The following is a 25864-nucleotide window of genomic DNA, read 5'->3' as shown; positions in this document are numbered from 1 at the left end:
GGCACCCTTATTGTCCCTTTGTGGTCTCAGCTTAGGATGGGGTCGCCATCTCCTGTACCCTAGGAGAGACTGTGTCCACCCAGGTCCTGGCCAGGATACCCTCTGTATCCCAGCTAATCAGTCATACTTTTATTTTCTAAAGCTTTATTTATGTTATAAAATAGATTGTTTTTTTGGTAACTTTTTAAAAATTTAAGTTAACATTTCTTTTTTCAAGACAGGGTCTCCTTGTATAGTTCAAGCTGGCCTTGAACTCCTGGCGCTCCTCCTGCCTCAGCCTGTGGAGTGCTGGGGTCACAGCCAGCTTCAGTGAACATCCTTAGCTCTGTGATCCGGGACAGGAGTGACAGGGAGGGGTGGGGGCTGAGCGCTAAGCCTAGCAGGCTAGCCTGTGGAGGCCGCCTCCTCCTCATCACTGCCATCAGGGACTGCATCTGTGCCAAAGTAGCGATCGCCAAAGTTCCCTGTTGAAAGAAGCAGCCTAGTGTGATGGGCGCCTGAGGCCACAGCCCAGCCCCCAGCGCCCCGGAAGGGCCAGGGCAGCCTCACCAATGCCTGGGATGATGCGGAAAAGGTCGTTGACACGTTTGTCCACAGCCGTGGTGATGATTCTCACACGAGGGAATGCGTAGGCCACTGAGTGCACGCCCATCTCTGCCATAAGCAGTGACAGCAAGAAGATCTTGTCCTCAGGCACATCGTGGTCCTGGCCAGGGCAAGCACAGGTCAGTCCCACGCCATGGGAGCCTCTGCTCCCACAGGGTGCCCACTTACCAGGAGCACACGCACTGCCATCATGGCAGCCGCGCCTGTGGACACTGTGCAGTCCATCAGGATCACGTGGTCATCGCTGATGTCTTTGGGCAGGCGCAGATAATGGAGCTGTGGGCAGCGAGGGGTGAGCTGCGTCCCGCCAGGCCCCTGCCCCGCCAGCCCTTCCCAACGACCTCAGCACCTCAGGCTCCCCAGTCAGCTGGTTGGTCTGGATGAGAATGGTCCCAATACGGACATCTTTGCACACAGCACGCAGTGCGGGCTCCATGGTCTCCCCAGCACGTAGGATAGACACACCTGTGATCTGGGAAGAGGGGTGGTGTGAGCTCAGCACCCTCCTCCCGCTGACGGCCAGCCTTGGCCCCACGTACCTGCTTCCCTGCGTAGCACTTGCCCGCGTAGTCCTGGCCCTGTGGGGTCTGCACCACACAGTCCTGAACAGGAGGAGCCAGGTATCTGTGAGCCCCAACCCGTCCCATCGTGGCCCTGGCCCATCCCTGGGCAGCACCTCACTTGGAAGGGGAGGAAGGAGAGGGCGTGCTCAATCAGCAGCCTCATCAGCCTCTTGGAGTAGAAGATGAACTCGTCCCGGCTGGTTTCCTTGTCCCTGCCGGGCAAGGGAACTTAGCTTAGCGGGACTGGCTCCTGGGGTCGCCCCTCCCTGCCCGCAGGGGGTGCTCACCTGATGATGGTGTGCATGCCACGCACCTGGGGTGTGCTCTTGAGGACACTCAGCGTCTGGGGGAGGGGGTGGCACTGGTGTGCTGAGGCCAGTGCAGCCCTGGAGACACAAACCCATTAGGGGTACTCACAAATGGGTGTCCTGGGGCAAGGACAGCTGTGGGGAAGGCAGCTGGCAGGGAGGGTGCTGGCTGGCTGGCTGTGGCTGATCTGAGGACAGGGCTTAGGACAAGTGTTATCCCACCTTCACTGCCAGCTGACAGGCAGAAGACAGAGTCTGGCCAAGAGTTTGGGGGGCAATAGTTTGCCAGCTAGGCTCAGAGGCAGGAGGGGCCCAGGCAGCAGAGGGGAGGCTCAGAGTGGTGAAAAGTCCTAGACCCAGGATAAGGAACTTATCCCCCAACCTCTCCCCAGCTAGGCAGTAGGTCAAGCCCTGCCAGGCCCACATCTCCAGGTAGTGCAGGGCCCCACAGCGGAGCAGGCAGAGGCTCAGCAGGGCCGGTGCCCCCAAAGCCTGAGAGGGAAGGGGGACTAGGGGCGTGCAAAGGCAGAAGGCAGGGGTAAAGGGGAGACAGTGCAGGAGGCAGAGAGGGTCAGAGGGACTGGACAGGGCAGCAGGGACAAGGCGAGGCAACAGGGCTGTGTGGGAAGGCAGTGGGCTGGCAGGGGAGCAGGGGTGCAGGATGGGCTGTGGGGGGCAGGGGGTGGCGTGGCAGGCGGGAGGCACACAGCGCAGCACATCCAGAGCGCGCTCTGCTCACATATCCCAACGCAGCTTCCTCTGCTCGCCAGGTGAAGAGCGTGTTCAGGGAGGGAACAAGGCAGGAAACGGGTTTACACAGAGGAAAAGAACAGAAAGAAGACCACTTAGTGGGGAGAGCAGCAGTGTCCTTGCAGATGGTCCCAGCCGGAGGGCAGAGGGAGGAGGCCGGGAGCCTGCCTGGGCTCAAGCACCCTTCCCTCCTGCCGCTGGCCATTTCCTGTGGTTGAAGGAGGCATGTGGGGAACTGGCCACCACTCTCTTGGGTGACCAGAGAATGGAAAATGGAGCTAGCCACAGCCTGGAAACTTCTCAGAATGAAAGATTTAAGATGGACCTGACAGGAGGCCTGCAGTGCCCCGGTCTTGGTGAGGGACAAGCAGAGAGGCATGCAGGGACCAGAAGCAGGGTGGCAGGAAGGTGGCCCTGGAGGCATTTCTAAGCATCCTCAGAGGCGGTCAGCCAGAGCTTCCCAGCCCCCGGGACAGCCTAGGGGAAGGGCAGGGTCCTGGTACTGCCCAAGGCTTGGCAGGTTCATCTAAGCATTGCACCAGGGGCTCTAGGACAGAGAGGGACACAACACAGCCAGGGAGGATGTGGGAGGAGCCAAGGCCTCACCCCCAAGCCAGTGAGGAGGCAGGGCCAGGCCCTCTGGCTGCTGGGTTCCACAGACAGGAGCATCCATCCAAGTAGGCCTGCACAGGTGCCGTGATCTGGGGCAAGTTTAAACTCTCTGTGCCTCAGACTCCTTATCTGCCCACAGGAGAATTAGAAGCAGAACTGCTCTGCCCTCCACATCAGGAGAAGGGCCACCTGATGTCTGGCCAGGTACAAGCTCAGCCCTGCTGCTCCATGTGAATGTTGGAAATGCCTCCGTCTATGCAGACAGTGGTGGAAGTCTTACCTGACGCTGAGTTCACGCTGTGGCAGCAACACAAGGAAACACAAGGGAATGGGTGACGCGTCAGTGACCAGGGCAGGCACTGGGTCCCCCCTCCCGGGAACGAATAGGCCGCAGCCCTGTGGGGAAATGGCCCAGACAGCTGCCAGCGGTGGGAGGGGGTGCGCTTCTAATAGCCTTGAATTGGGACCATTTGGGCCACACTTGTGGTTCTGGATCGGGACAGTGAAAGCCAGATTCCCCGTGCCCATTCTGCAGGTGCCAGGCCTCCAATAGTGTGGTAAGCATTGCACTAGTGGCTGAAGGACAGAGACCACACCCAGACCCAGATACCAAGTCACCAAGTGCCACACGTGACTCCTGTAGTTTCACTCTTGGATCAAACAATGAGACGGGAGCCACTGATCCATGTGGCACTCGGCACTGAAGTCCCGTTGTTCTGGGCCAGTGAGGCAGTGAATCTCTACTGTTGTCCCCAAAGGGTTGGGAGGGATAAGAGTGCACCCTTTCTTCAAGGCCATTCTTTTTTTTTTTTTGGCAGAACCGGGGATTGAAAACCAGGCCCTTGCGCTTGCCAGGCAAGCGCTTATTCCGCTGTGCCATCTCCCCAACGAGGCCAGTTTTCACTGTGGACAGAGAGTGGCCGAGCCCTTGGCTAGGGCCTGAGATCCATGACCCAGCAGCACGAGGGGCTGCGGCTGGGCAGGGGGACCAGGCTGACAGAGCAAGCCTATGACCTTCAAAGGCTGGCACCGCTATGGGACACGTAGTGTGAGGCAGAGTGCAGGGACTCAGCTGCGTCTGGCCAGCTCACCTCCTCCAGCTGGCTGTGCACATGCTGCACAATCAGGTCGATGGCCACCGTGTTCCCGCTCCCTGGGCAGACAGAGGAGGGCAACTCAGAAGCCGGGTTGCCTGTGCGCCCAGCCCTGTAGCAGTGGCCTGGGAGCCTCACCTCTGGGCACAACAATGTCTGCCAGACGCATGGTCGGCTGGATGTACTGGTCAAAGGCAGGCTTGACAAACTTGTTGTACTGCTTGATAACACCCTCAATGTCCCGGCCTCGCTCGCTGATATCCCGGCGCAGCCGCCGCACCAGGCGGATATCAGAGTCTGTATCCACAAAGATCTTCATGTCTAGGAGCTAGATGGGGACAGTGAGCCGATGAGCCGGGCTGAGTGCTGTCCCAGCAGAGCCAGTATGGCCACAGGGGGTCAGCTACTGCTGTGAGACCGCCTGGTCTGGGTGGTGGGTCTGGCCAGAGCATGGTGGGCGCGTGCACCCAGAGGTATACATAAGAGGTGTGAGGGTGCCTGTGTGGGGGGGTGCTGTCCTCAGGGGCTCAGGGCAGAGTCAAGCAGGAGTGGATCTGGGCAGCATGACACACTGCTCACTACAGTTCCTGTGATTTTTTTTTTTTTTTTCCAGAACTTTTTTGGGTTTTTTGCGGAACCAGGGATTGAACTCAGGTCCTTGCGCTTGCCAGGGAAGCACTTATTCCGCTGAGCCATCTCCCCGGCCCCCTTCCTGTGAATATTGAGAGAACTTTTCTTTTTTATGGTACCAGGGATCAAACTTGGGACCTTGTGCTTGTCAGGCAGATGCTTAAGCCACTGAGCTACCTCCCCAGCCCTCCTGTGGATACAAAGGGACCTGGCACTTGGAGAGCTCTAGGTGTGGTCTTGCCACTTAGCACATGGCAGATATCCCTTGAGGAGCTGTTCTGGGACTAGTGCTGCTGTGTGCCAGAGAATGGCATCCTGTGAGCCTGAAGATCAAACTCAGCCCATGGTAAAGCCCCATAAACTCCTTGGCCCTTAGTCCTTGCCTGTACCTCAGCAAAAAACAAGAATGTGAAGAACATGGCGGATACAGGCAGAGGACTCAGCAGTGGAAGAAGGAACAACAGTCCTGAGCAGTCGTACCATACCATGCTGCCCAGCAGATGGACAAAGGTACACCATGCCTGAGGTTGGGGAGGGGCCCACTCAGGAAGTGGAGTAAATGGCCTTCAGGACAGGCAATGAGGCCTTGCTGGAGGAAGCATGTTTAACGAACAGGGACACCTGCATGGTGGATGTTCCTACTAGGTCCTCACCTCCAGCAGTGTCTTGTCAGCAAAGGCCATGATGCCCTCAAAGATGATGACATTTGCACCATACAGTGTTTTCTGCAAAGGAACCGGGGGAGCTTAAGGGCTCGGATCACACCTCTGCACCCCTCTCTGCAGCCCTGGGCCTACCCACTCCTTCTTTCGGCTGTGGGTGGTGAAATCATAGATGGGTACTTGGACACTCCTGCCCTGCTTCAGCTTCTTGAGGGTGGAAATGATGAGATCGAAATCAAAAGCGTCTGGATGATCAAAGTTGAAGTTGTTGCAGGCAGCCTGCTCCTGCTGCTGTGGTGTCAGCACCTGTGGATGTCACAGAACACAGGAGGGCCCGCAGCCCCTGGCTTGGCCCTGCTGAGGCCCAGGCATGCATGGGGCACAGAGGCCAGAGGGAGTATGCTGGGTGCTCTGGGGAGCTGGGCGTGCCTCACCTTGTAGAAGGAGTCCATGGACAGCAGGACCACCCAGGGCACATCCAGGGCCTCAATGATCATCCTGGCCACGGTCGTCTTCCCAGAAGCACTGCCACCTCCCAGCCCTGCCAGGGAAGAGATGCTCTTGGTCAGGAGAAGCAGGGCGGCTGACACAAATGGGCCCCAAAGGTGCCCACCTGTACTTATCTCACTCACCAATGGCGAAGGCCTCCTTGGACTGAGTGCCATGCTCATTGTACCAGGGAGGCCGCCCTGCTGTGTAGATGGTCCGCTTGCTCGTGCGCAGCAGGGGTGGCTCGGACTTGCACTGGCTGGTAGTGCGCTTCCGAGGTGAGCGTCCAGCACCCACCGGTGGGAGGAGTCTGTCCAGGGACCCCGCATTGCTAATGCAGAGAGAGACACTCAGCCTAGGCCCAGTGCTCTCTGGTATCCAAATCACACTCAGAGAGGGATCCTTGGGACATGTCCCTGAAGACATAGGCTCAGCCACGATAGGTGGCTCATCTAGGGGGTATACAAGAATGCACATGCAGGGCCGGAGAGATGGCTCAGTAGAATAAGCGCTTCCCTGGCAAGCGCAAGGATCTGAGTTCAATCCCTGGTTCTGCAAAAAAAAAAAAGTGCACACGCAGCTGATTCCAGAGGGAGCTGATTCCAGAGGGCCTTGGGCCATCTGCCCATAGAATGAGGACCACACACATGATGCTAGAAACAGGAGTGTGCCACCTCTGGGCCACGAGCTGCCTTTTGTGTGCCCTAGGCTGGATGGAGGCCTCAGGGGATGGAAGTGTGCGCTCAAGGACAAGGAGACCTGCGGAGGCCCGCCCCACCCAGCCCGGGTGCCCCTGCTACGCTGGACAGCAGGCACCCTAGGAGATGGGTGGGCAGTGCGGGGGCAGCAGTGAGGCCAGATGCAGCAGCAGGGCTGCCCTGTGCAAGGTGATGCCCTGCCACATCTCACTGGCTGTCACAGCACAGGACAGATGCCAAGAGGAGATGCTATGGCCGGGAGTAGTGGTACTTGCCTGTAATCCAGCACTCAGGGGGCTGGGGCAGGATCCCCAAGAGTTCAAGGCCAACCTGGTCTACATAGTAAGTTTAAGACCAGCTTGAACTACACAGAAAGACCGTGTCTCAAAAAAAAAAAAAAAGGAGATCCTAGGCTGGAAGTCCTACAGGGAACTCAGTTAATTCCTTCTGAGTCCCCAAGGTAGAAACCTCAGCATCCTCCAAACACTATCTGACAGGCTGACTGCTGAGCTGAATCCTGAGCCACCCAGGGGAGGCTGCCAGGTGGAAACTCAAACGCAGTTGGTTTGTGTCCCCAAAGGGGTACCATTTCTCACTGTGGCCTCAAACCTCAGAGAGGGCAGCTTTTGGGAAGACCCAGTCAGCTGCATGGTACACCTACCTAGTTGGCAGATACTATGGTAAGGATACCCAGGCTGGGCAGAGGCACTTATGCCGCAGTAGAAAGGGAGTTGGACCTGTCAGTGTTCCCACTATCTTTCAGGGGACTGAAGTGGGAATGACTTTTGGACTAGGGCCCTGACTGCACAGGGCAGAGCCTCTGGCAGGCAGGAGGGACATTTATAGAAATAGCAGGTAGAGGGGGAAGCTCCTTGTCTCTCCTTTCTTGTGGTCTTCCTGGTGCCCACAATAAAGGCCTCTTAAAGAAAGAACAAACGGAGCTGGGGACATAGCTCAGTAGAATAAGCGCTAAAGGCCTGAGTTCAATCCCTGGTTCTGCCAAAAAAAAAAAAACAAAAAAAAAACAAGAGACCAGATTACACTACAGAATGAGACCCTGTCTCAAAAACTGAACCAAAATAACCAAAAGGAAAAGAAAAGGAAAGGGAGAAGAGTGGGGAAAAGGAGAGGGAAGAAGAAAGAGCAGGTGGGTGTGCAGGGCCAGCTCCTTGGGGTGCTTCTGACCATGGTGTCACTTGCTCACCATAGTCTGGAATCCCACATGTGATGAATATGCAAAGGAATACCAAGTGAGGCCTATGAAAAGATGTGATTCCAAGGGCGGGCCTGATAGTATTGTACCCTGTTAAAATTGACTCCGTTTTGTTGCCCTTCTAACCTCCCCGAGTTCCTGTTCTGTATGCGCTGACCCCTCCCAATTCCTCCAATTTCCCAATTCCTCCAATTCCGTGATTTCAACACCCCCGCCCAATGCGCCCACTCCATGTACTCATGACCGCCAATTCAGCACCCCACCCAATAAGGACCACCTAATGAACTAATGACCCTGCCACTTCTTCCTCTCCACCCCTCCCCCGTTTCTGCGGTTTTCAAGCTTAAATACTGACCCCTTGTCAATGCCCGGCGGCGCGCCTCTTTGCACCTTGCATAGAGACTGCCGCTGGGTACCAGCTAAAATAAAGCGCTTCTTTTAACTTTTGGACTTGCCTCGTTGTCATCTAATTTTTGAGTTACAACAGATAGCTCAGCAAAATAGAGCACCTGTTTAGGCAGAGCGCAGTGGCCCAGGTTTGATCCCCATGTGTCATGCTGGCCCCCTGAGGCAGCAAATGAGACTGGGCGTGGTGGCACACCCCTATAATCCCAGCGCTTTGGGAGACTGAAAACAGGAGTCCAATCTAAGTAGTGAGACCCTGTAGACCCTGTACTAATATCGGAAAAACAAACAAACAAACAAACAAACAAACAGAAAAGATGGGATTACATTTACGGGAAAACCCAGCAGATGAGCCAGTTATGGTAGCACAAACCTGTAATCCCCGGAAGCTACACCAGAGGCTGAGCTAGAGGAATACAAGTTTAAATTCAGCCTAAATAATCGTACGTCCAAAATAAAAGGGCCAGGGGCTGGTGAGATGGCTCAGTGGTCTAAAGCACCTACTTAGAACAAGCTTAGCAAATCACAGGGACCTTGGTTCAATCCCCCAGCACCACATGCCAGCCAGGCCCGCCCCCTGGTGGGCTGAGCTGGCCACACACACACACACACACACACACACACAAATAAATAAATAAAATTAAAAAAATAAAAATAAATAAAAGGGCCAGAGAGGGCTCAGTGGCTTAAGTGCCTGCCTGGCAAGTGCAAGGTCCTGTTCCATCCCCATAACCACCATAAAATAAAATAAATATTAAAAATAAAAATAACAAGACTGGGGAATGTAGCTCAGTGGTAGAGTACATGCCTAGTATGTGTGAGATCCTGGGTTCAATCCTCAGCCTCACAAAAACAGCAGAACACACCGCCCAGCATATGAAGACTCATCACTGGAATGTGCCTTTGAGTCACTGCCTGTGAGCACAAAAAAAGCTAGAAACAGACCCATCACTCAGAGCTGGGGTTGCCCTGGGCACAGGGACTTAGAACAGAGACTTCTTCCACATTCCATGCAGAGAAGCACTTGCCTGGCTGCAATCAAGAAGCTGGGGGGGTCAGGGAGATGGCTCAGGAGAATAAGTGCTTCCCTGGCAAGAGCAAGGGCAGGGCCCAAGTTCAATTCCTGGTTCCAGCAAAAGAAAAGAAGCTGGGTGTCCCACTGCCTCCACTGCAGCCACTGCCTCACGGCCCATGTGGTGCTTCCCTCTGTGGCACTCACAGAATGAACATGGGTGACACAAGCACCTTCCTGCCTCTGCATAGAAGCACTGTTTGCAGGTGGGCGGTCCTCCCTGTGCACCCTGCTGTGACCACAGTCCATGGTCATAGTCTAATGCAGTATAGGGAAAGTGGAAGGAAGGGACTGAAACCTAATGTGCAGCAGATCACGCTGGCAGCTCTCACAGCCACAGAGCAACGTGGGCACAAGCTTGAGTAGTAAAAAGACCACCCATCCGTGTGACAAGGAAAACACACTGCACTTGTTCTCAGGGACAAAGCAGCCACGCCTGGTTGTTTCCACACCACCCATCCTGTGAGAGCTTGGGAAATAACTAGCCAGTCGTGAGCCCTGGGGCTCAGCACCGCACTGGCAACAGGCTAAGCACAGAAAGATGGCCTGGCAGGGAGCTCCACAGTGCGCCAAGATGGGAGCGGGGGGCAGGGGCCAGGTGTGGTGTACACACCTGCAACCCCAGCAGCCAGGAGGCTGAAGCACAAGGGTCACCGCATGCAAGGCCACTGTGGGCCACATCGTGAGTCCAAGGCCAGCCTGAATTCACTGTAAAGCCCTGCCTAACAAAACAAGACAAACAAAACACCTATGGGGCCGGCCAGATAGCCCCGCAGATTAAAGCGCCTGCTTAGAGAGACACAGGGACCGGGTTTTTTTTTTTTTAAATTTAAAAGTTTTCCTTTATTCATTTATTTATTTTTTATGGTCAGCTCAGCCCACCCTGGGGGCGGGGCTGGCATGGCATGTGGTGCTGGGGATCAAACCGAGGTCCCTGCATGCTTGCCCAAGCTTGCCTAAGCAGGCGCTTTAGACCACTGAGCTAACTCGCCAGCCCAGGGACTGGGGTTTGATCTCCATGCCAGGCCCCACCCCCAGGGATGCCGAGATGGGGATTGAGACTGGGCATGGTAACGCACACCTGTAATCCCAGAGCCTGGGAGGCTGAAAACAGGAGGATAAGTATGAGTCCTATCTGTGTAGTGAGACCCTGTAGACTCTGTACTAAATACATTTTTTTTTTTTTTTTTCTGGAACCGGGGATTGAACTCAGACCCTTGCGCTTGTCAGGGAAGCGCTTATTCCACTGAGCCATCTCCCCAGCCCCTGTACTAAATACATTAAAAAAAAACAACAACAACAAAACCCAAACCTGTAAGTCCAGTACTCAGGAGGCTGAGGCAGCAGCCTCATTGCAAGTTCAAGACCAGCCTGGGCTACAAAATGAGCTCAAGGCCAGCCTGAACTGCATGGTGAGACCCTGCCTTGAAAAAAACAACAAAAAACAAACAATAAAGAGGGTTGGGGGAGAGCTCAGCCACATAAACACCTGCCTGGAAGCACAAGGTCCTGAGTTTGATTCCAAAAAAGGGAGCAGGACAGTTTGTGGGAGACATAGGTCAGAATATGATGAGCTTCTGAGGGGCTCTACTACACTCCAACTCAGGTCTGCCTGGAGGGCTCTCAGCCAAAAGGGATAGAAGGGACTCACCATCAGCCACACATATCTCTGGACACAGTGCAGCTGGCTGCTCACCTGGAACACTAATCTGCCTACAGGAAATCAGCTGCCCCTTCCCACAGCTGGGGGATGGCAGACTCCCTTGGGCTCCAGGCTGAAAAATGACTGGGCCTGCAGAGCCAGCACAGTCCAGAAGAAAAGCCAGCTCTGAGTGACCCGAGGCCACAGTGAGCTGCCAAGAAACAGATTGGCCTCTTCTCTGTGTGCCCCTCCCCAGCCCACAAAATCACGCTTTGCCTCAAGCTCTGGGTAGAACTCCTGGCACAGACCCTCTGAATGGTGTAAGGGGCAAGGGGCTCCTAACACTACCAGAGCTGTGGATGGTGAGCTCTGAACTCCAGTGGTGAGTGGTATAAAGCCAGTGGTATAAGGCAGGACCAACTTGGACACTGGGCAAAAGTAAGGCCCGAGGCTCTTTCTGTTCTCCTTGGTTCTCGCTATACAGCCCCTGTCAGTGACGCTTCCTCACTATACTGATCTCATTACCACCACCACCGCTCCCCTCCAGGGCTCATGCTGCTGAGCCTAATGTAGACCTGCTGGGAAGAACAGCCAGTTGTAAGCAGGCTGGAGAGAAAACCTGCCTGATCCTGCTTTTGATGGACTCAGACAATGCCAGGCTGGGTCCACACCAAGCCCAGCTCCACTGTCTCACAGGAAGTGTCACTAGAGGAGGATAGTTTGCATGCAAGACCCCGTTTCCCATCCACAGATGGACAAGGGTGCTTCTGACAAAAACTTAATCACAGCTCAAAGGATTACAAACCATAACACACTCACAACCCAGAGCCCTAAGCAAAACCACGCCTGCAGCCTGAGCTGTGCAAGCTCCCCAGAGTGCCTGCCAGCCTATTTGTTTTCTGATATCCATAGACACGCATTGCATGAAGGTTGCACCAAACACTGGTGCGGAGTGGCCAGCACCACTGTGAAGGTAGACTCTCCTCCCCAGCAGGGACTTTGCTGTGACTCACCTGCCTTCAGCTCCAAAGGCCCAGCACCCTGAGATCCTGATGCCAGGGTAAGCAGGGGGGCTGTTCATGGCTAAGGACGTAGTGGGCACAGGGATCCTGGAGATGGGTGCTCCTGGGCAGCAGGGGAATCCCAGGAGAGTGTGGCTTATGTGCTGGCAGTTAGGGGAGGCATCGCATCCTCTTAAATCCACAGCAGCTTCCCAGCACAGTTCAGGAGCTCTGGCTGCCTGAATTGGCCCTCCATGGGTGGGGCAACTATTCTTGTGGGCAGCACAGCAGCTAAAGAGGTGGGTGGGGCTGGAGCTTTGGCAGAGACAGGCACGGAAGCTGGGAGGCCCAGGAGCCCACCGTACTACAGGCGCACACTTGCTGCTGGCCTCAGAAGCCAAAGCCACAGGCATAAGAGGATCACCCAGTTGGGGCTCACGCGCCAGATATTAATAGCACTGATTTTGCCCGCTGTGGCCTGCAGTCCCCAGGCCAGCCCTGTGTGTGGACTGCCTGCTTTTGCACAGATTTGCTGAGGACCACAACTCTAGCACCCCTCCCACAACTCCCTTAAGAAACTGCATTCCCCACTTCCACCCACCAATAGGACAAGAAAATTTGAGGCCCCTCATGAGATGACCAGGTGCCTTGAATGTTAGTGCTGAGCTGGACGCTCCACCTAGGACTCCAAGGTGCCTCCCGCAGGCATAAACAAATCTGAAATTCTACCCTGCAGCAGCATCCAAGAATAACTGCCCCACCCCCACCACCCAGAGGCTCCAGCAGGTCCCCATAGCCACCCAATGCTTAGCAATCTTCAGGGGACACTGCCACCTCCCTGCCCACAGCAATGAAAGGGAGGAATGGGCCCCACCCTAAACAAGGATGGAACAGCTGACAGGGGATCTGCACTGAGAGGCTCTGGCTGGCCCCAGGCCACCTTGAGGGGGGGATTATGTGTGCCAGTTCCCTCCTGCATGACAGTCTTGAGGCCAGATAGCTTCTGGTGTTCAGACAGGGACTGGCCATGGCTCAGGGAAAAGGAAGATCCCACATGGGTTTCAAACACAAGGGGGTACTCCAAAAAAGAAAAAATCAAAAACAAAAACAAAAAAATGTGACCTGGGGTGGTAGCTCGGTGATAGTGCTTGCCCAGCATGCACAAGGCCTGAGTTTAATCCCCAGTACCATGAACAACAAAACAAACAAACAAATATAAGGTGGTACTCTCGGGATGGCCTTGTAGGCAGCCTGTCCTGACTGCTCAGGTAATCCTGGAGCTGTCGGTGGTCCAGGAGCACCACAGGTAGCTGGCTGGTGGCACACCAGGCCTGGGAAGGTGGGTGGGATTTAGTCTAGGCTCAGAGAGGTTGAGGTTCCCCTGGCAAGGGTGCAGACTAGGGCTCTGGGTGATCTGTCCACCTGTACTGTCTGTGCAGCAGAGGGGGAAATCAGGCTGGACGATGTGGCATGTTTCCTGGATACCCCAGATGGCCAAGACTTCTGGCTGGGAGAAAAGCTACAGGTCTGTGGGAAAACACACCCAAGGTGAGGGTCTAGTACAAGGTCTCACCCTGACCCTGGTACACAGCTAAGGTACTAATACAATTGCCAGGTTCAAGCACACAACAGCCAGCAGTCCCCCTGCCTGGACTGGCTCACCAGTCCCCCTGCCCATGCCCCTACTAGGAAGTCCTTATGCCAGCTAGTTAGCCCAAAAGCTCCAGTACCATCTCCCCCAGTGCTAATGCCCTTGGTCAGCCAGGCAAACCTAGAGCCCTGCTGGCTAAACACCTCTGCTCAGATACTCTCCCACTCTCCTGTTCCAGATTCCAGGGCTGCCTCAAGAGGCTTCCCAGTCTCCACTGTGACTCAGGGTCATGGCGTGGTCAGGCGTGGTTCAGACCTCTCCACCATTCACCCCAGAGCTGTGGCTGGCCTCTGTCCCCTCCTCACAGGCAGCAGCAGAAGCTCTATTGGAGCTGAGGACCCAAGCAGTTTCTCACATGTAGTGGCACTCTAGAAGCAAGGACAGACATACACTTCCAAGTAGGTCGCCTGCAGTGAGTGTCCCCAGCCAGAGAAACCACAATCCAATGTTTGCTGAAGGGACTGTGGAGAGGAAGAAGAAGGCTCCTCTGCTACAGCCAGCGGACAGAGAGAGGTCTCAGAGCATGCGCTGAGGTGCAGAGCTGTCACAAGCGCAGTGTGGAGCCAGCACCCAGCCTCCGGCTGCGGGGAGAGACAGCAGGGTGGACACAGGGTTGAGGGCCCATCTTGGCCCGTGGGACACTTTCCGCGGAGGGCTGCTCCTTCCAGCCACGCTAGGCTGACCAACCAGCCTCCCTCCACTCTGCACCCTGCTTGCCATTGCACACACGGCAGCCAAACTCACCCTCCTCCCGCACAGGCCCAAGGCTGCTGAGGAGAGAGCTGCGAGCCCGGCAGGTACCAGGTCCATGTAGGCGGTGTGGGGTGAGCCTGAGAGCCCCTTGCTGGACACGAGGTCCACCTCGACCTCCACTGCAGCAGCCCCGCACCCCTGGCCGCCAGGGACCCCCTGAAGATGCTGTGCCCAGGACAGTCAGCGTTGTCAGGAGCCCTCAGAATATCTGGCCGTGGTCTCTTTGCTCCTGGTCACAATACGAGAGCCTGGCTCCATGAGCACCCCGACTCCAGACCAGTCCCGGGCCACACAGGTTCCAGGGCCTGGGGGTTATTCGGAAGGTTCCCAAAACACCCAGGCGCTCAGCTCTGCCTGGCGGAGGGGACAGCGGCTCCGGGAAGGCCCGGTTCCGAAGTGCTGCAGGGCTGCAGTCAGACGGAGGAGGCGCCCTGGGAATGCAGCCTCCACCCCCTGGTGGCCACGGCCTGAAGGCGCGGCGGTGTGCGACCAACCCAGTGGCGGTGGGCTGCCTCACAGGCCCTGCCCTCCGTGACAGCAAGACAGCCACGAGGGCCCACACTGGCGGGACAGTCGGGAGCCTCCCACGCCACACGGAACCAGACCGCTGGCCACCGATCGAAAGGCTCGGCCCGAACACGACCCACCCGGAAGGCGAAGCAGGGCACAGACCTACCTGGGTGCTCGGGGCCTGAGGCCCTCAACCCGGGACGCAAGCCGAAGCCCCCGCGCGCCTCCGCTAACTGCCGCTGGGGCCCGCCAGGCCGCCCACCGCCCACTTTCCTGCTCCTCCTCGGGAGGTGCGGATGCATGGCCAGCGGCGTGGAGGGCTGCACGCTGCGACCCCAGGAGCTCCGTCCGCGGTGAGGTCCTACGGCCACACCGCCGACAGGGCTGGGGTGAGGCCCCGGCTCCTCGGGGGTCCGTGGCCTTGAGACCCTTCCCCTCCCCCGCAGACGGAAGGCGCGCGGCCCGCGATGCTCAAGCCGCGCCTACCGGTCTTCGCTCGCGGCCTCGCTGTGCTCTGCCTGCCGGCCTGTGCCCTCCGGGGAGGCCGCGGAGGGCGGCGGGGGCGAGGGGGCGGTGTCCGCGGAAGCTGGCGGGGCAGCCATGGCTCGGGGAGAGCAGGCGGCTGCCCGGAGCGACTGCACGAGCCTGGGGCGCCCGTGGACTACGAGTCCCAGAAGGCCAAGCGCGCCGGCGCGCCCGTACCATAGAGGCCGGGCACCTTAGCACAAACCCAGCCGCACAAAATGCCCTGGAAAAGAAATCAATAAACATTTATTTGATACAGTCATTTCTAATACATACAGTTGATGGCCTTACCCCCACCTCCGGTCCAGGGAGCAGGGCGGGGCCGAGGATGGGGACAGATGGTCACAAGGTGGGCAAGGCCCAAGCTCACCGTCAAAACATCTTGCAAATAAACACTTTGTAGATAGAATATATACGTATATATATGGTTACGAGTGATAGCTGGAACCTGGCTTTCAAAATGCACTTGTGTACTGAGAACTGCGTTTAAAAAAGAAAAAAAGTCATGATACCTAAAATTTAGGATGCATGGCCTTTAAGCAGAAGGGGTGACCCACTGACCCTCCTGAGCCCAGACTCGACGCAAGCTGCCTGGGCCAACCCAGCAAGGTCTCTCAGGGACAGCCTCCCCTCCCACGGTCTCCGTTTAGAACCACCAAAGGGATAGGAAGGCCCACTGGAACCTTGGACACACCCTCATCTGTCTGTGCAGGAGCAAGTAAAGTGCATCCCATTTTTGTGGGAAGTGTCAGCCCCGGGGCACCTTGTTCGGTCAGAGGGCAGGGCTTGTACTGGGCCAGAGGTAGATCTGCAGAGACCTCGACTGTCTCATTTCGCTAAGGTCCCAGGGTGTGCGCCTCCAAGGTCCACGCTCATCAGACCCTGGGGGTCGGCCATGCTGGTCCCTCTTACTGAGACTGTCTATGGAGGCCAGTGGTTGCCTGGCCCTGACTGGAACAAGGGCAAGGCCTATACAGGCTTGCCCAGGGCCCTGCCCTCTTGGGCCTAGGGCTCTCAGCTTGCCACTGCCCCTTACCAGCTACTGTCAGAGGGAAGGTGGCAGAGAGGGAGGGGTACAACCCAACAGCCACTTCTGGCAGCACTCCCCCAGGCCCACTTCAAAGACAAAGAAGGGAGTTAAAGTGCTAAACATCAAGTTATCCAGGACTCCTACTTTCCACACCAGGGACTACCTGTGTGCTCTGAGGGGTGTCCTAGAAACTCACCCCCCGCCCCGCAAAAAATAGGGTCACCCTCCTCCCCTCAAGTGCCAAGTACCTGAGAGGCTGGGGCAGGCAGCAATACCCTGCAGAAAGGTGTTGGGGGTCTAACCTCCTTCACCACAGGTAACAAGGGCTAAGTGCACCAGGGCCTCCCCTCTACAGCTGCACATGACTAGCATTCAGAATACATATAGAAAGAACAGCCTCCTGCCCCAAAGTCCCAGCCTACCCTTTGATGCTGAATCACACCCATTTCTGCCTAGCTGCCAAGCTCTGAACAGGACCAAGGTGTGTGAAGCAGTAATAGAACACCCTTTACACCTCTCCTCAGGTTGTCCAGGGTGAGCCTTCCCAGACAGAAAAACCATGACAACCCCAAAGCCCAAAGCCCTCTAGGGGTGCTCTCCCTACTGCAGGCTGGAACCCCACGTATAGTCCCTCCACCCTGCTGGGAGAGGGGTGCCCAGTCAACGCAGTCCCTGGGCAGCAGAGGAGCCTGGTTACAGTCAGCCCAGCTCAGGCCCACCTTCGGCACCAGGAACCCTTAGCACCAAAATGTCAGATTGTTGTGAATTTTCATATAAAAAACAGAATTTAAAAAAGTTGTTACTTGTCACAGCAACAAGACTGGCATCCACTACACCCAGGAGACACGCACACAGGCAAATATCAAAATTCACATCATCCAGGATCAGCAAGGCCGAGCCTTCAGCCCACCCCCAACCCCTCTGGAAGATGGCCTCAGTCTGAGTCCTTCTAAGCATCTCTCTCCCTGTACCAGTGTTGGAAGGCGAGCCAGAGAGGAGGCCAGAGGCTGCATGGACACCTTCAGGAGCCCTGCCTGGAGTTCCTGCCCAACCCTTGCCCAACCTACATAATCTCCTGTCCACAGGGGCCCTAAGGGGAACACACAGCCCTGGAGCTGCCACCTTGGTCACGGTCCCGCCACTCACTGGCCCTTAGTTCCTGTTATCAAATGACCATGCCACGAGATACACAAGGGGCAGGTAAAGAAAGGGAAAGGCAGGATGACGTCCACAGGGGCTCAGCCTCTAGGCCAGTCCTGGTAGATGGAGGCTATCTTCCACAAGGGTGACTCCTCATAGCTGAGCCCTATTTGCCCAGCCCTGGCCCCATGGAGACCACTTTAGGTCACAGGCTGGAGGCAGACATGCCAGCTTTTCCCCATGTGCCTGGGCCTCCAGCCCCTGCAACCCTGCCAGTAGGGTTAAGTAGGGTCCTTCTCCTACCCCAAGCAGGATGCACTGCTGGGGCCCATGCAGGAAAGCCCCATCACAATTACACAGGTCAGGGGGGTGGGGCCTGAAACACAGCAGGGGTGACATACTGGGGCGGGGGCAGTAGGGATGGGAGGAACAGGCCCAGAGGTAGAGAACAGAAGCAGAGGAACCAGAGTAGGTGGACAAGGGCAGCCAGGTGGGATCAGGTCAACATGGCAGTGGTCAGACGGGGTCTGTCCTGGGAGGTAGCTGGGGTACTGGAGTTCCAGTGTCAGGTAGAGGTGAGGCCCAGATGGTAGCAGCCAAGGCTATTCAAGTGCTCTTATCAGCCCAGAGCCACAGGTCACTGGGAGGCTTTGGGAGCCAGGGTAGGGACCTACCTGGGCCTGAGGAAGCAGACAGGAGCCAAAGGCCTCTATCTGCTCTGTACTGCATCACCCATGGTGCGAGGGCCCCTGTGCCTGCCAGGCCCATGAATGTCCTCCCAGGAAGGGCTGGCTCCCAGCTATTGCACTTACGCTGCTGCCCTGGCACCCCGGGAGAAGCCACCCCAGATGTGTCCCAAGCAGCCTAAACAGGAAAGGGGAGAGTGGCTGGCACTCCCACTGGACAGATGGATGGGGGATGCGGGATGGAGGTCAGGTTTACAGCTGGTTCCTCTGAACTGGACAGAGTGGGGCTTGGTAGCCGGTATGGGGGCAGGGCCCTACAGACTAGGCTCACTTTTCAGGTGCTTTGCCAGCTCCCACCTTCCGCCCAGTGGAGCCCCGAGCCCCCTTGTCTTTGCCTCCCAGGGACCAGTCATCCCTGCGTGGGGGCAGTTTGGGCACAGGCTCTTCAAGGGGCCGTTCCTTGGGCTTTCGACCTCGCTTCTTCCCCCCCACTGAACTTTTCTTCTTTTCTCTCCTGGGCAACAAGGAGTCCTGGCTCCTATGTTTGGGAGGTGGATCTGCTGAGGTTCGGAACCAGTTCTAGAAAGAGAAAAGTTACAATGAGGACTGGGGACCCTGCCCAAATGCTTCAGGCCAGGCAGCCAACTGCAGCATGGGGCTAAGGGACAGGGTTCCGACCCAGGGTAGCTCCTGCTGCATGGAAGCAGGACACCACTTTAAGGAGACAATCCTTGACTTACCACAGGTTACTTGCTCAAACACCTCCCATGCCTTCCCCACCACACTGGATCCTGTCTCCCCAAACTTCCTCCCTCCCCCACCACCCCAGCTGGAGACCCTGTGTCACTCTCACACCTCTGCATGAGTCTTGAGGATGTGGTACTTGACACCGCTCTCGGAGCTGAACTCTTTGGGACACAGCAGGCAATGGTACTTCCCCACCAGGTGATCCCCCTGAAATACAATGGGCAGCTTAGAATCTGACCCTCAGAGCACCAAAACCCTTGCCACACTGCTAAACGGTCAGGGGCACCCAGAGGAAGCTGTGCTGCCTGTGCTAGGACAGGGGCCCAAAAGGTGGGCTCTAGAAATCCCCAAGGCCACTCTGCAGAAGGCCCAGAGTTGCTCCTGCTGTAGCTGATACCCCGGGCGAAGGGTTACTGAGCTTTGTGGAACACCCCCTCCTGCCTTTGCAGTACTGGGTATTGAACTCAGGTCCTCTGTACTGGGTGAGATCTCCACTCTTTTTATTTTTTTAAAACAAGGTCTTGCTAAATTGCTAGATTGGTCAGGCAGGGTTTAAACTTGTGATCCTCCTGACTCAACTTCCCAGACTGCTGGGATTACAGGCCTGTGCCACAATGCCTAGTTTGCTGAGGGTCCTTATCCCAAACCATTGTGCCTTCTACCCTGGTTAGCATGACAACACACTCATACTGATACACAAGAGCCCCAAACGTAGGCTTAGGACTGACTGACTCAAGAGTATGAGCATGGGGGTACAGGGCAGGGTTCTGACTCAGCTATGCAGCATTGGTTAGTCTCAAATCAAGTACATGGGCAAGGCAGGATCTCATGATAACGTAGGGACCCCTGGCAGATGAAAGCTGGGTATGCTAAGCACATATCAGGCCAGGAGAGGTCCCCAAACTGACCTTGCTGCAGCTGGCAAGATGGGCCTTGAGACCAGACACACTGGAGTAGATGGCTTCGCAGCACTGCAGGCAGGAGAAAGCCGTGGGGGGAGGTCCTCCTGAGGCCTCCCATACAAAGTTGCACCCTGCCTCAGCCCCAGGGAGTTCTGGGGCCTCTTTGGGGTGGATGGAGGACTCTGACCTCTGGAGTCTTGGGGTATGGGAAGTTCTGCATATAGGGCCTAAGGTCGAGGCCCCTTCTATTGACTGGGTCTCCATACGAAGACCTTGCAGGAGCCCAAAATCAGAGGTGGATTGGTCACTTTTGAGTGGCCACCTCCTGAAAGGTCTGTCTCAGCCTTTGCTGCTACTCAAAGGCCACACCTGGGCCCTCTATCCTGGAACCTCCCCCCACCTGCCCACCACCCCCACCATCTACCCCAGCTCACATCATTGGGGCAGTTTACGTGGCCTTTCTCTTTAACTTCATTCTTCCACACCTCCAGCAGCTGTGGGTTGAGTGTAGGAAGGCCTGGTCGAGTGTAGTTGAGCTGTAAAGCCAGGCACAGCACCAAAGTGAGCCTCGGGCCAAGGAGCCCTCTGCTCTGAGACCAATGTGCCTTGATCACAGGCTCTCTGGCTCCTCAGACAAGGTCAGTAGAAAAGGAGAACAGCTGTAATGGAGTTCTGGGTTGAGGCAAGTCCTGCCAAGAGGCCAGTAGGCTGGAGGGCTCTGAGGAGCTGGTAGGGTGGCCATGCCACGGTGCCGCCTGTGTATGCAGGTGGGGAGCTTACCCGTGCAGTCTCTGGCACAAGGTCATCCTTCATGCGCCGCTTGGTCCAGTCTCGGGCCAGCTCATCCTCTGCAATCTCCTGCAGGTGAAACACGGCAACCTGGGCCGATGTGCGGCGAATACGGCCGCTGGGGGTCCGCTCCACACCCAGCAGGTCCTCCGCCTCAGAACTCTTGTCCACGGAGTCCTCAGGGGGCTGCAGGACGGAGATACACAGAAGCCAAGATGAACTGCAGAAGCAGAACAGCCAAAGGCAGTGAGTCAGCGTCAGTGTGAGGTGCAGACCATGTGTTGACCCCAAAGGCACAGAGACCCAAAATACATACAAGTGTGTGGGGAGGAACATGGGCAACACAGGCAGCTCTGGGGTCTCCGTGCCCACCCTCTCAATGGGACACAACTGAGTTACTGAGAGTAGGGATCATACCTATCAGAAGACATACTGGCATGTGAACACACAGGAAGGAGCACAGTGCTACAGCAGACTACATGAATATGAGGAGATGGGGGAACCACAGACCACTCACCGGGGCCGTGTGTTCTGAACGGACATGATAGTCATGACCCGCCTTGGAGCGGTAGGTCTTGCCGCAGTGGGCGCAGGGGAAGGAGGGGCTGTCTATCTCACAGGGCGGCTTCCCACAGCGCCGCTGGTGGTACTGGTAGCCCATGAGGCTGGAGAAGGCGGCCCCACAGCCCTGCAGGTCCAGGTCAGAGGTCAGATAAGCAGCTAGCAAGGTGCCAATTCCTTCCCCCAAGCTGTGCCCTACCTGTGCCCCTCCACTGACCTCCTGGGGACAGCGCAGCCGCCCCATCTGCTTCAGCACCTTGCGTAGCCGCTCTCTCTCCTCCTGCTCGCCCCCCTCGGAGGCTTCAGCATCAGTGGGCTGGAGACAGAATGAGCCTCAGACCTGACACCAGCCCAGGGTTTGGGGCAAGGAAGTCCAGGCTCAGATGGGGGAACAGGAATGGAGGTGTACGAGGTTGGGCATCAGGGTTAGATGGGAAGCCGAATGCCACAGACTATACCTTGGCACTGTGCTCGGCCATGGTGTGATAGTTGAGGCCAGCCTTGGACTTGAACTGCTTCCGACAGTGCTGGCACTTGAGTGCATCTTGCAGCTGTGGACATGGCAGACATCAGAACCAGATGAAGAGGCAAAGTCTCCCCTCTGTCCCCTCTGCCAGTGCCTTCCGGGGCATCCTTACCTTCTGACACACCTCCATGTGCTTCTTAAGTCCCACCAGTGTCTTCCGGGTTATCACATTGCAAGTGGGGCAGACAGCCTCCCCCCGCTCATGGATGGCTCGCTGCCACTGCTCCTCAGGGCCACCTGTGAGGAAAGGGCACTTGCAGAGCTCCTGGATGCCGTGGACACTGGGTGTAACACCTAGGCTCCACAGCATGCCACCATGCCTCTGTTGTGGAACCCACCCCACCATCAAGACCTGCCAGGGTCCCTGGGTTCCTTCCAGGCAGCCCTCACCTGTGGCTGGGTGAGTCACAGGAGTTGGTGCCTCCTTGCTGACAGGGATGGAGGTAGCTGGCACCTTCCTGCGTGTATCCTCAGGACCTGGGCCCTCCTGCTTCTTGGATCGGTGAACACGGGCCTTGTCCTCGGCTTTGGCTAGGCCTACATTCATATGCAGGGGGAACAGGGAGCCATGGAATGAGAGCACTTGCATACATGTGGACTCCCCGATCCTGGGGTACCCAGTGACTGAGGCCTCACCTTTGAGCCCAAAGGTCCCTGAGATGGATGGCTGCTCCCCTGTAAACTTCTTGGGTGTTTTCTGTTTCCTTCCTGACTCATGGGAGAGAAAACAGAAACCAAGATTCTGGTCAAATAACCATACAGAGGACAGAGCCCACCAGCTGCTGCCCCTGGGGCTCTCATCTTACTGTGCTTTGTGCGTTCTGGGTCTTCCTCAGGTGGGGATACAGGCCCTGTGGGCCTTAGCACCTCCTTTCCCATCGAGGGTCTGCTTCCTAGCAGCAGAGAGCTATTGCTCGGGTTCGTGCTCAGCTGGAAGGCTGCACTCTGGCCTGTGGTGGATGGCCCATACTCTCCATTCTCTGGCCTGGCCTGCTTGGGTGGGATGGTGAAGGTGTCCAGGCTGTCTGCAGCCCTGCGGAGAGCAGATGACGTAAGGGCCAGGCACACTGGCTTTTGCCCTCAGCCTACGCATACCCAGTGGACACCCCACCTGAAGTGAGCTCCTGTACCTTTTCTTACCGCTGCTCTTCCCTGTGGCACGCGGTGCTTTGTTCTCAGACTTGGTCAGCAGCACCATTTTGCAGGGTGGTACGTGTCTGCTGATGGCAGCAGGCCTGCTCACTGGCACTGGCTTGCTCACCACAATGGGCCTGCTCACTGGCACTGGCTTGGTGACCGGCACAGGTTTTGTAACTGTCACAAGCTTGGTGACTGGCATGGATTTGGTGACTGGCACAGGTTTGGTGACTGGAATGGGCTTGGTGACTGGCACAGGCCTGGTGACTGGCACAGGCCTGGTGACTGGCATGGCCTTGGTAATTGGTATGGGTCTGCTGACTGTGACAGGCTTGCTGATGCCAATGGGCTTGCTGACGCCCACTGGCTTTCCGATAGTAACTGGCTTGCTCACTCCAATGGGCTTGCTGACTCCAACAGGCCGGCTGATGGTCACCGGTCGGCTGACTGGGCCAGGCTTCGGGGTAGGGAGGGGATGGTCCATGTGATTCCAAATCCGGTGTTTCTCTAGCTGAGTCTTGGAGGTGAACGCAGCCTCACAGAATGGGCAAGGGAAGGCCAGCCTATCTGAGATGGCACCCTGGGCAGGGAGAGCAAGTGTGGGAGATGGCCCAGGGGCCTCTGCCCAGCCATACCCCCGAGGTTCCTCTTCCCTGACCCACAGCCTCTTACCCCTTGGCACCGCTGGTAATGATACTTGAGCCCGTAGATGCTGGGGAACTCCAGCCAGCACCCCGAGTTTGGACACTTCACCCTTGAATGTGCCTTGAACTCATCCTTCCATTGGTTCATAAGGGAGAGCTGGGCATAGGGAAAGGCTGGGCTGCTGACCCTCAGCCACCCAGGCCTCTACCAACCCGTGCTCCAGACCCAGAGCCCTCCCCAGGCCTACAGGGCACAGAGGCCACATGAGCCCCTCAACCTAGGAACTGCAGCAAAACTTCAAGCCCTGTTCCAAATCTGTGCTAGGAGCCACAAACATGGTCCACTGGATCTCACAGTACATCAGATGGGAAGGTCCCAGGCCCAAGCCTGAAACTTGGGAGTGGTTATACATAGAGTAGATAAAGGCACAGCAGTGGCCTCAATATGCAGACCTAGCATAAGCCCCACCCAGGCTCAGGAAGCTCACAGGAATGTCTCGGAGGGCCTGGTTCTCAGCTTTCGGCCGCCCTTTTTTCTTCCCTTCTGTCCGGTCGCTAGTTGTACTTCCTGGATCAAAGCAGAGCGGGGCCTGGCCAGGCACTGTCTGTCCACTGTGGACCACTGGCATCCCTGTAGCACACAATGCAGCAGGACTCAGGGGCTACACAGGACACCAGCTACCAAGGGCTCGCAGGCCCGGACTGAGCTCTGGCTCTCCAACACCAAGACAAGGGGGCCAGTCTATGGCAAACCCAGGAAAAGAATCCAGGCTCCAAGATCAATCCAAGACAGTTCCCACCATAGGAAGGCCCATAGGCACTTAGGACACAAAGAGGCTGTGGCCCGTTCCACCATTGGCTGTCCATGACCCTCTGGAACTGATATGGGCTTTGGATCCTTACCGGGCTTCGGTGGGTCCTGTAGCATGGGAAGTCGGACCTCTTTCCGGCTGCTACCCTTCCCAGGTCCACTTCTGCTGGACACCTGCAGTCGGCGGCCTCCTCCAACACAGAAGGGATCGGTCATTTCTGTGGAGCAAGTACACAGACCTACAAGGCTCAATGGGCTCTCGGCAGGGCTGCGCTAGAGCTTCCCCTTGACTGGCCCTCTTTGGCCAGCCAAGAGACTTGCCTTCCCAGGTCTGTCACATGGGAAAGCAAGTGCCAGAAGGCATGACCAAGGTAGAAGGACTCCTTCCCTCTGCCACAGACTCACTGTCTCAAGTGTGCTGAGGATCAGCATCCAGGGCATGTCCCCAGGGAAAAGTGGCCTGTGCAAGAGGAAGGAGACTGAGGACATTCCTCTTGGTGGCCAATCACGGCACCAGAAACCACTGCTGGCTCTCGCACTGCCAGATCCTGGAAGCTTGGGGACATCTTTCCCTCAGGGATTTCACCCTTCTCCCTCAAGACCCCACCTAGCAACATCCTACCTGGGCAGCCACCTGTGAATCCTCTTCCCCTGGCACATGAGACAACCAAGGTGGTACTGTAGGTCCCAAACCACTCCCCAACCCCATGAACTCCCTCTCTTTGATGAGCAGACTGCAGTCCTACCAACATCTTATTCCGTCCCATCCTACCTGGCACTTCTCTCAACCTTGTGCCCAGCAGAATCCCCTCCACCAAACAGGTGTCATGTTCAGCTGACCTCCTTGTCTCCTACCCTCTGCCACTTCCACCAGTAAGCCCACCTCAGCTGAGCAAGTCACAGCCAGCACTACCTACAAAGGCTCAGGCTTGAATCTACTAGGCCAGAGAATACCTTGCTATCCAAGGCTGGGCTCCGGAGCTTGTTCAGCTGGAAGGCCCCCAAGCCCTGAGAGCTGAGGAGCAGCCAGGAGCTCTGAGCTTATCCCTTTCACCGAGGTATCTAAAGCCACTAAAGGAGCTGGGGAGACAGTTCAGTGGCATAAGCGCCTGACTGGCATGCACAAGGTCCTGTGTTCGAGCCAAAGTAGGGGGGGGGGGGAGCCACTACAGACTAAGGGGGCGGGACCAGTGATAAGGCCTGAGCCTACTGAACCCTCCCACTGGTTTCAGATCAACTCAGTTCTTGGGGTATAGGAAGAGGCTGCCCTGTCCAGCAGGGCTGAGGTCAGAAGTCAGGGCAGTCCCTATCCACCCTTAAACGTGGAGAAACCCACATCCCACTCTTGGGGGTGGGAGAGCCTGAGGTCAGAGTCCTCAGGAAGTCCTCGCTGCACAATTCTGAAAGGTGACAGTGGCCATGAGTCACCCCAGGCCTTGATGACCCCAAGGTCTGGTGCAGGTGCTTGCTCAGCGCCCGTGCAGCAAAGAGGTGGGGGTCCGGGCTCGCGCGCCATCCTGTGAAGGGTTCCCCCGGCGGGGCAGGGCAGAGCCCTCGAGGAGGGGCGCCGCTGCGCGCGGGAATAGGGCCAGGTCCAGCCAGGTGAGGGCGGCCGGGCGCGCACCTGGGGCCGGTGGCCACCCACCTGTCACTGCGGGCGGCGCGGGCCTCGGCTGGCGCGGAGGCCGCCCGCGGCGGGGGTGGGGG

The 25864-nt window shown here is 56.9% G+C and overlaps 2 protein-coding genes across 7 annotated transcripts; both read right to left on the bottom strand.

Moving 5' to 3' along the window:
* Nucleotides 1-301: 301 nt before the first annotated feature.
* Nucleotides 302-15388, bottom strand: Uckl1 (uridine-cytidine kinase 1 like 1). 4 transcript variants are annotated; one of them, XM_023704260.1, is made up of 15 exons: nucleotides 15146-15388; nucleotides 5858-6045; nucleotides 5660-5766; nucleotides 5361-5531; nucleotides 5217-5288; nucleotides 4072-4261; nucleotides 3931-3992; nucleotides 2217-2236; nucleotides 1457-1555; nucleotides 1288-1381; nucleotides 1146-1208; nucleotides 956-1078; nucleotides 775-882; nucleotides 550-706; nucleotides 302-464 (listed from the first exon to the last, which is right to left on the bottom strand). In XM_023704260.1, exons 1-15 carry the CDS (start codon nucleotides 15259-15261, stop codon nucleotides 385-387), a joined length of 1650 nt encoding a protein of 549 aa, XP_023560028.1. In that variant the 5' UTR covers nucleotides 15262-15388; the 3' UTR covers nucleotides 302-384. The 4 variants fall into 4 exon arrangements, with proteins under 4 accessions (XP_023560028.1, XP_023560029.1, XP_023560026.1 ...); XM_023704261.1 differs by lacking the exon at nucleotides 2217-2236 and adding an exon at nucleotides 3120-3136 and having other exon boundaries at nucleotides 15146-15387; XM_023704258.1 differs by lacking the exon at nucleotides 15146-15388 and adding an exon at nucleotides 11758-12507.
* Nucleotides 15389-15415: 27 nt separating this feature from the next.
* Nucleotides 15416-24814, bottom strand: Znf512b (zinc finger protein 512B). Of its 3 annotated transcripts, none has more exons than XM_023704256.1 (17): nucleotides 24563-24814; nucleotides 24250-24396; nucleotides 23835-23977; nucleotides 23375-23503; nucleotides 22696-23282; nucleotides 22372-22598; nucleotides 22202-22273; nucleotides 21956-22102; nucleotides 21678-21802; nucleotides 21498-21590; nucleotides 21257-21355; nucleotides 20996-21166; nucleotides 20470-20664; nucleotides 20124-20225; nucleotides 19696-19758; nucleotides 18896-18994; nucleotides 15416-18619 (listed from the first exon to the last, which is right to left on the bottom strand). In XM_023704256.1, exons 2-17 carry the CDS (start codon nucleotides 24371-24373, stop codon nucleotides 18368-18370), a joined length of 2628 nt encoding a protein of 875 aa, XP_023560024.1. In that variant the 5' UTR covers nucleotides 24374-24396; nucleotides 24563-24814; the 3' UTR covers nucleotides 15416-18367. The 3 variants fall into 3 exon arrangements, with proteins under 3 accessions (XP_023560024.1, XP_004644193.1, XP_023560025.1); XM_004644136.2 differs by having other exon boundaries at nucleotides 24250-24375; XM_023704257.1 differs by lacking the exon at nucleotides 23375-23503.
* Nucleotides 24815-25864: the final 1050 nt, after the last annotated feature.

This window comes from Octodon degus, unplaced genomic scaffold, assembly GCF_000260255.1.
Source record: "Octodon degus isolate 3935 unplaced genomic scaffold, OctDeg1.0 scaffold00194, whole genome shotgun sequence".
Classification (NCBI taxonomy): domain Eukaryota; kingdom Metazoa; phylum Chordata; class Mammalia; order Rodentia; family Octodontidae; genus Octodon; species Octodon degus.
Note: the sequence above shows the minus strand (reverse complement) of the source record. Positions and strands in the feature narration are given on the sequence as shown.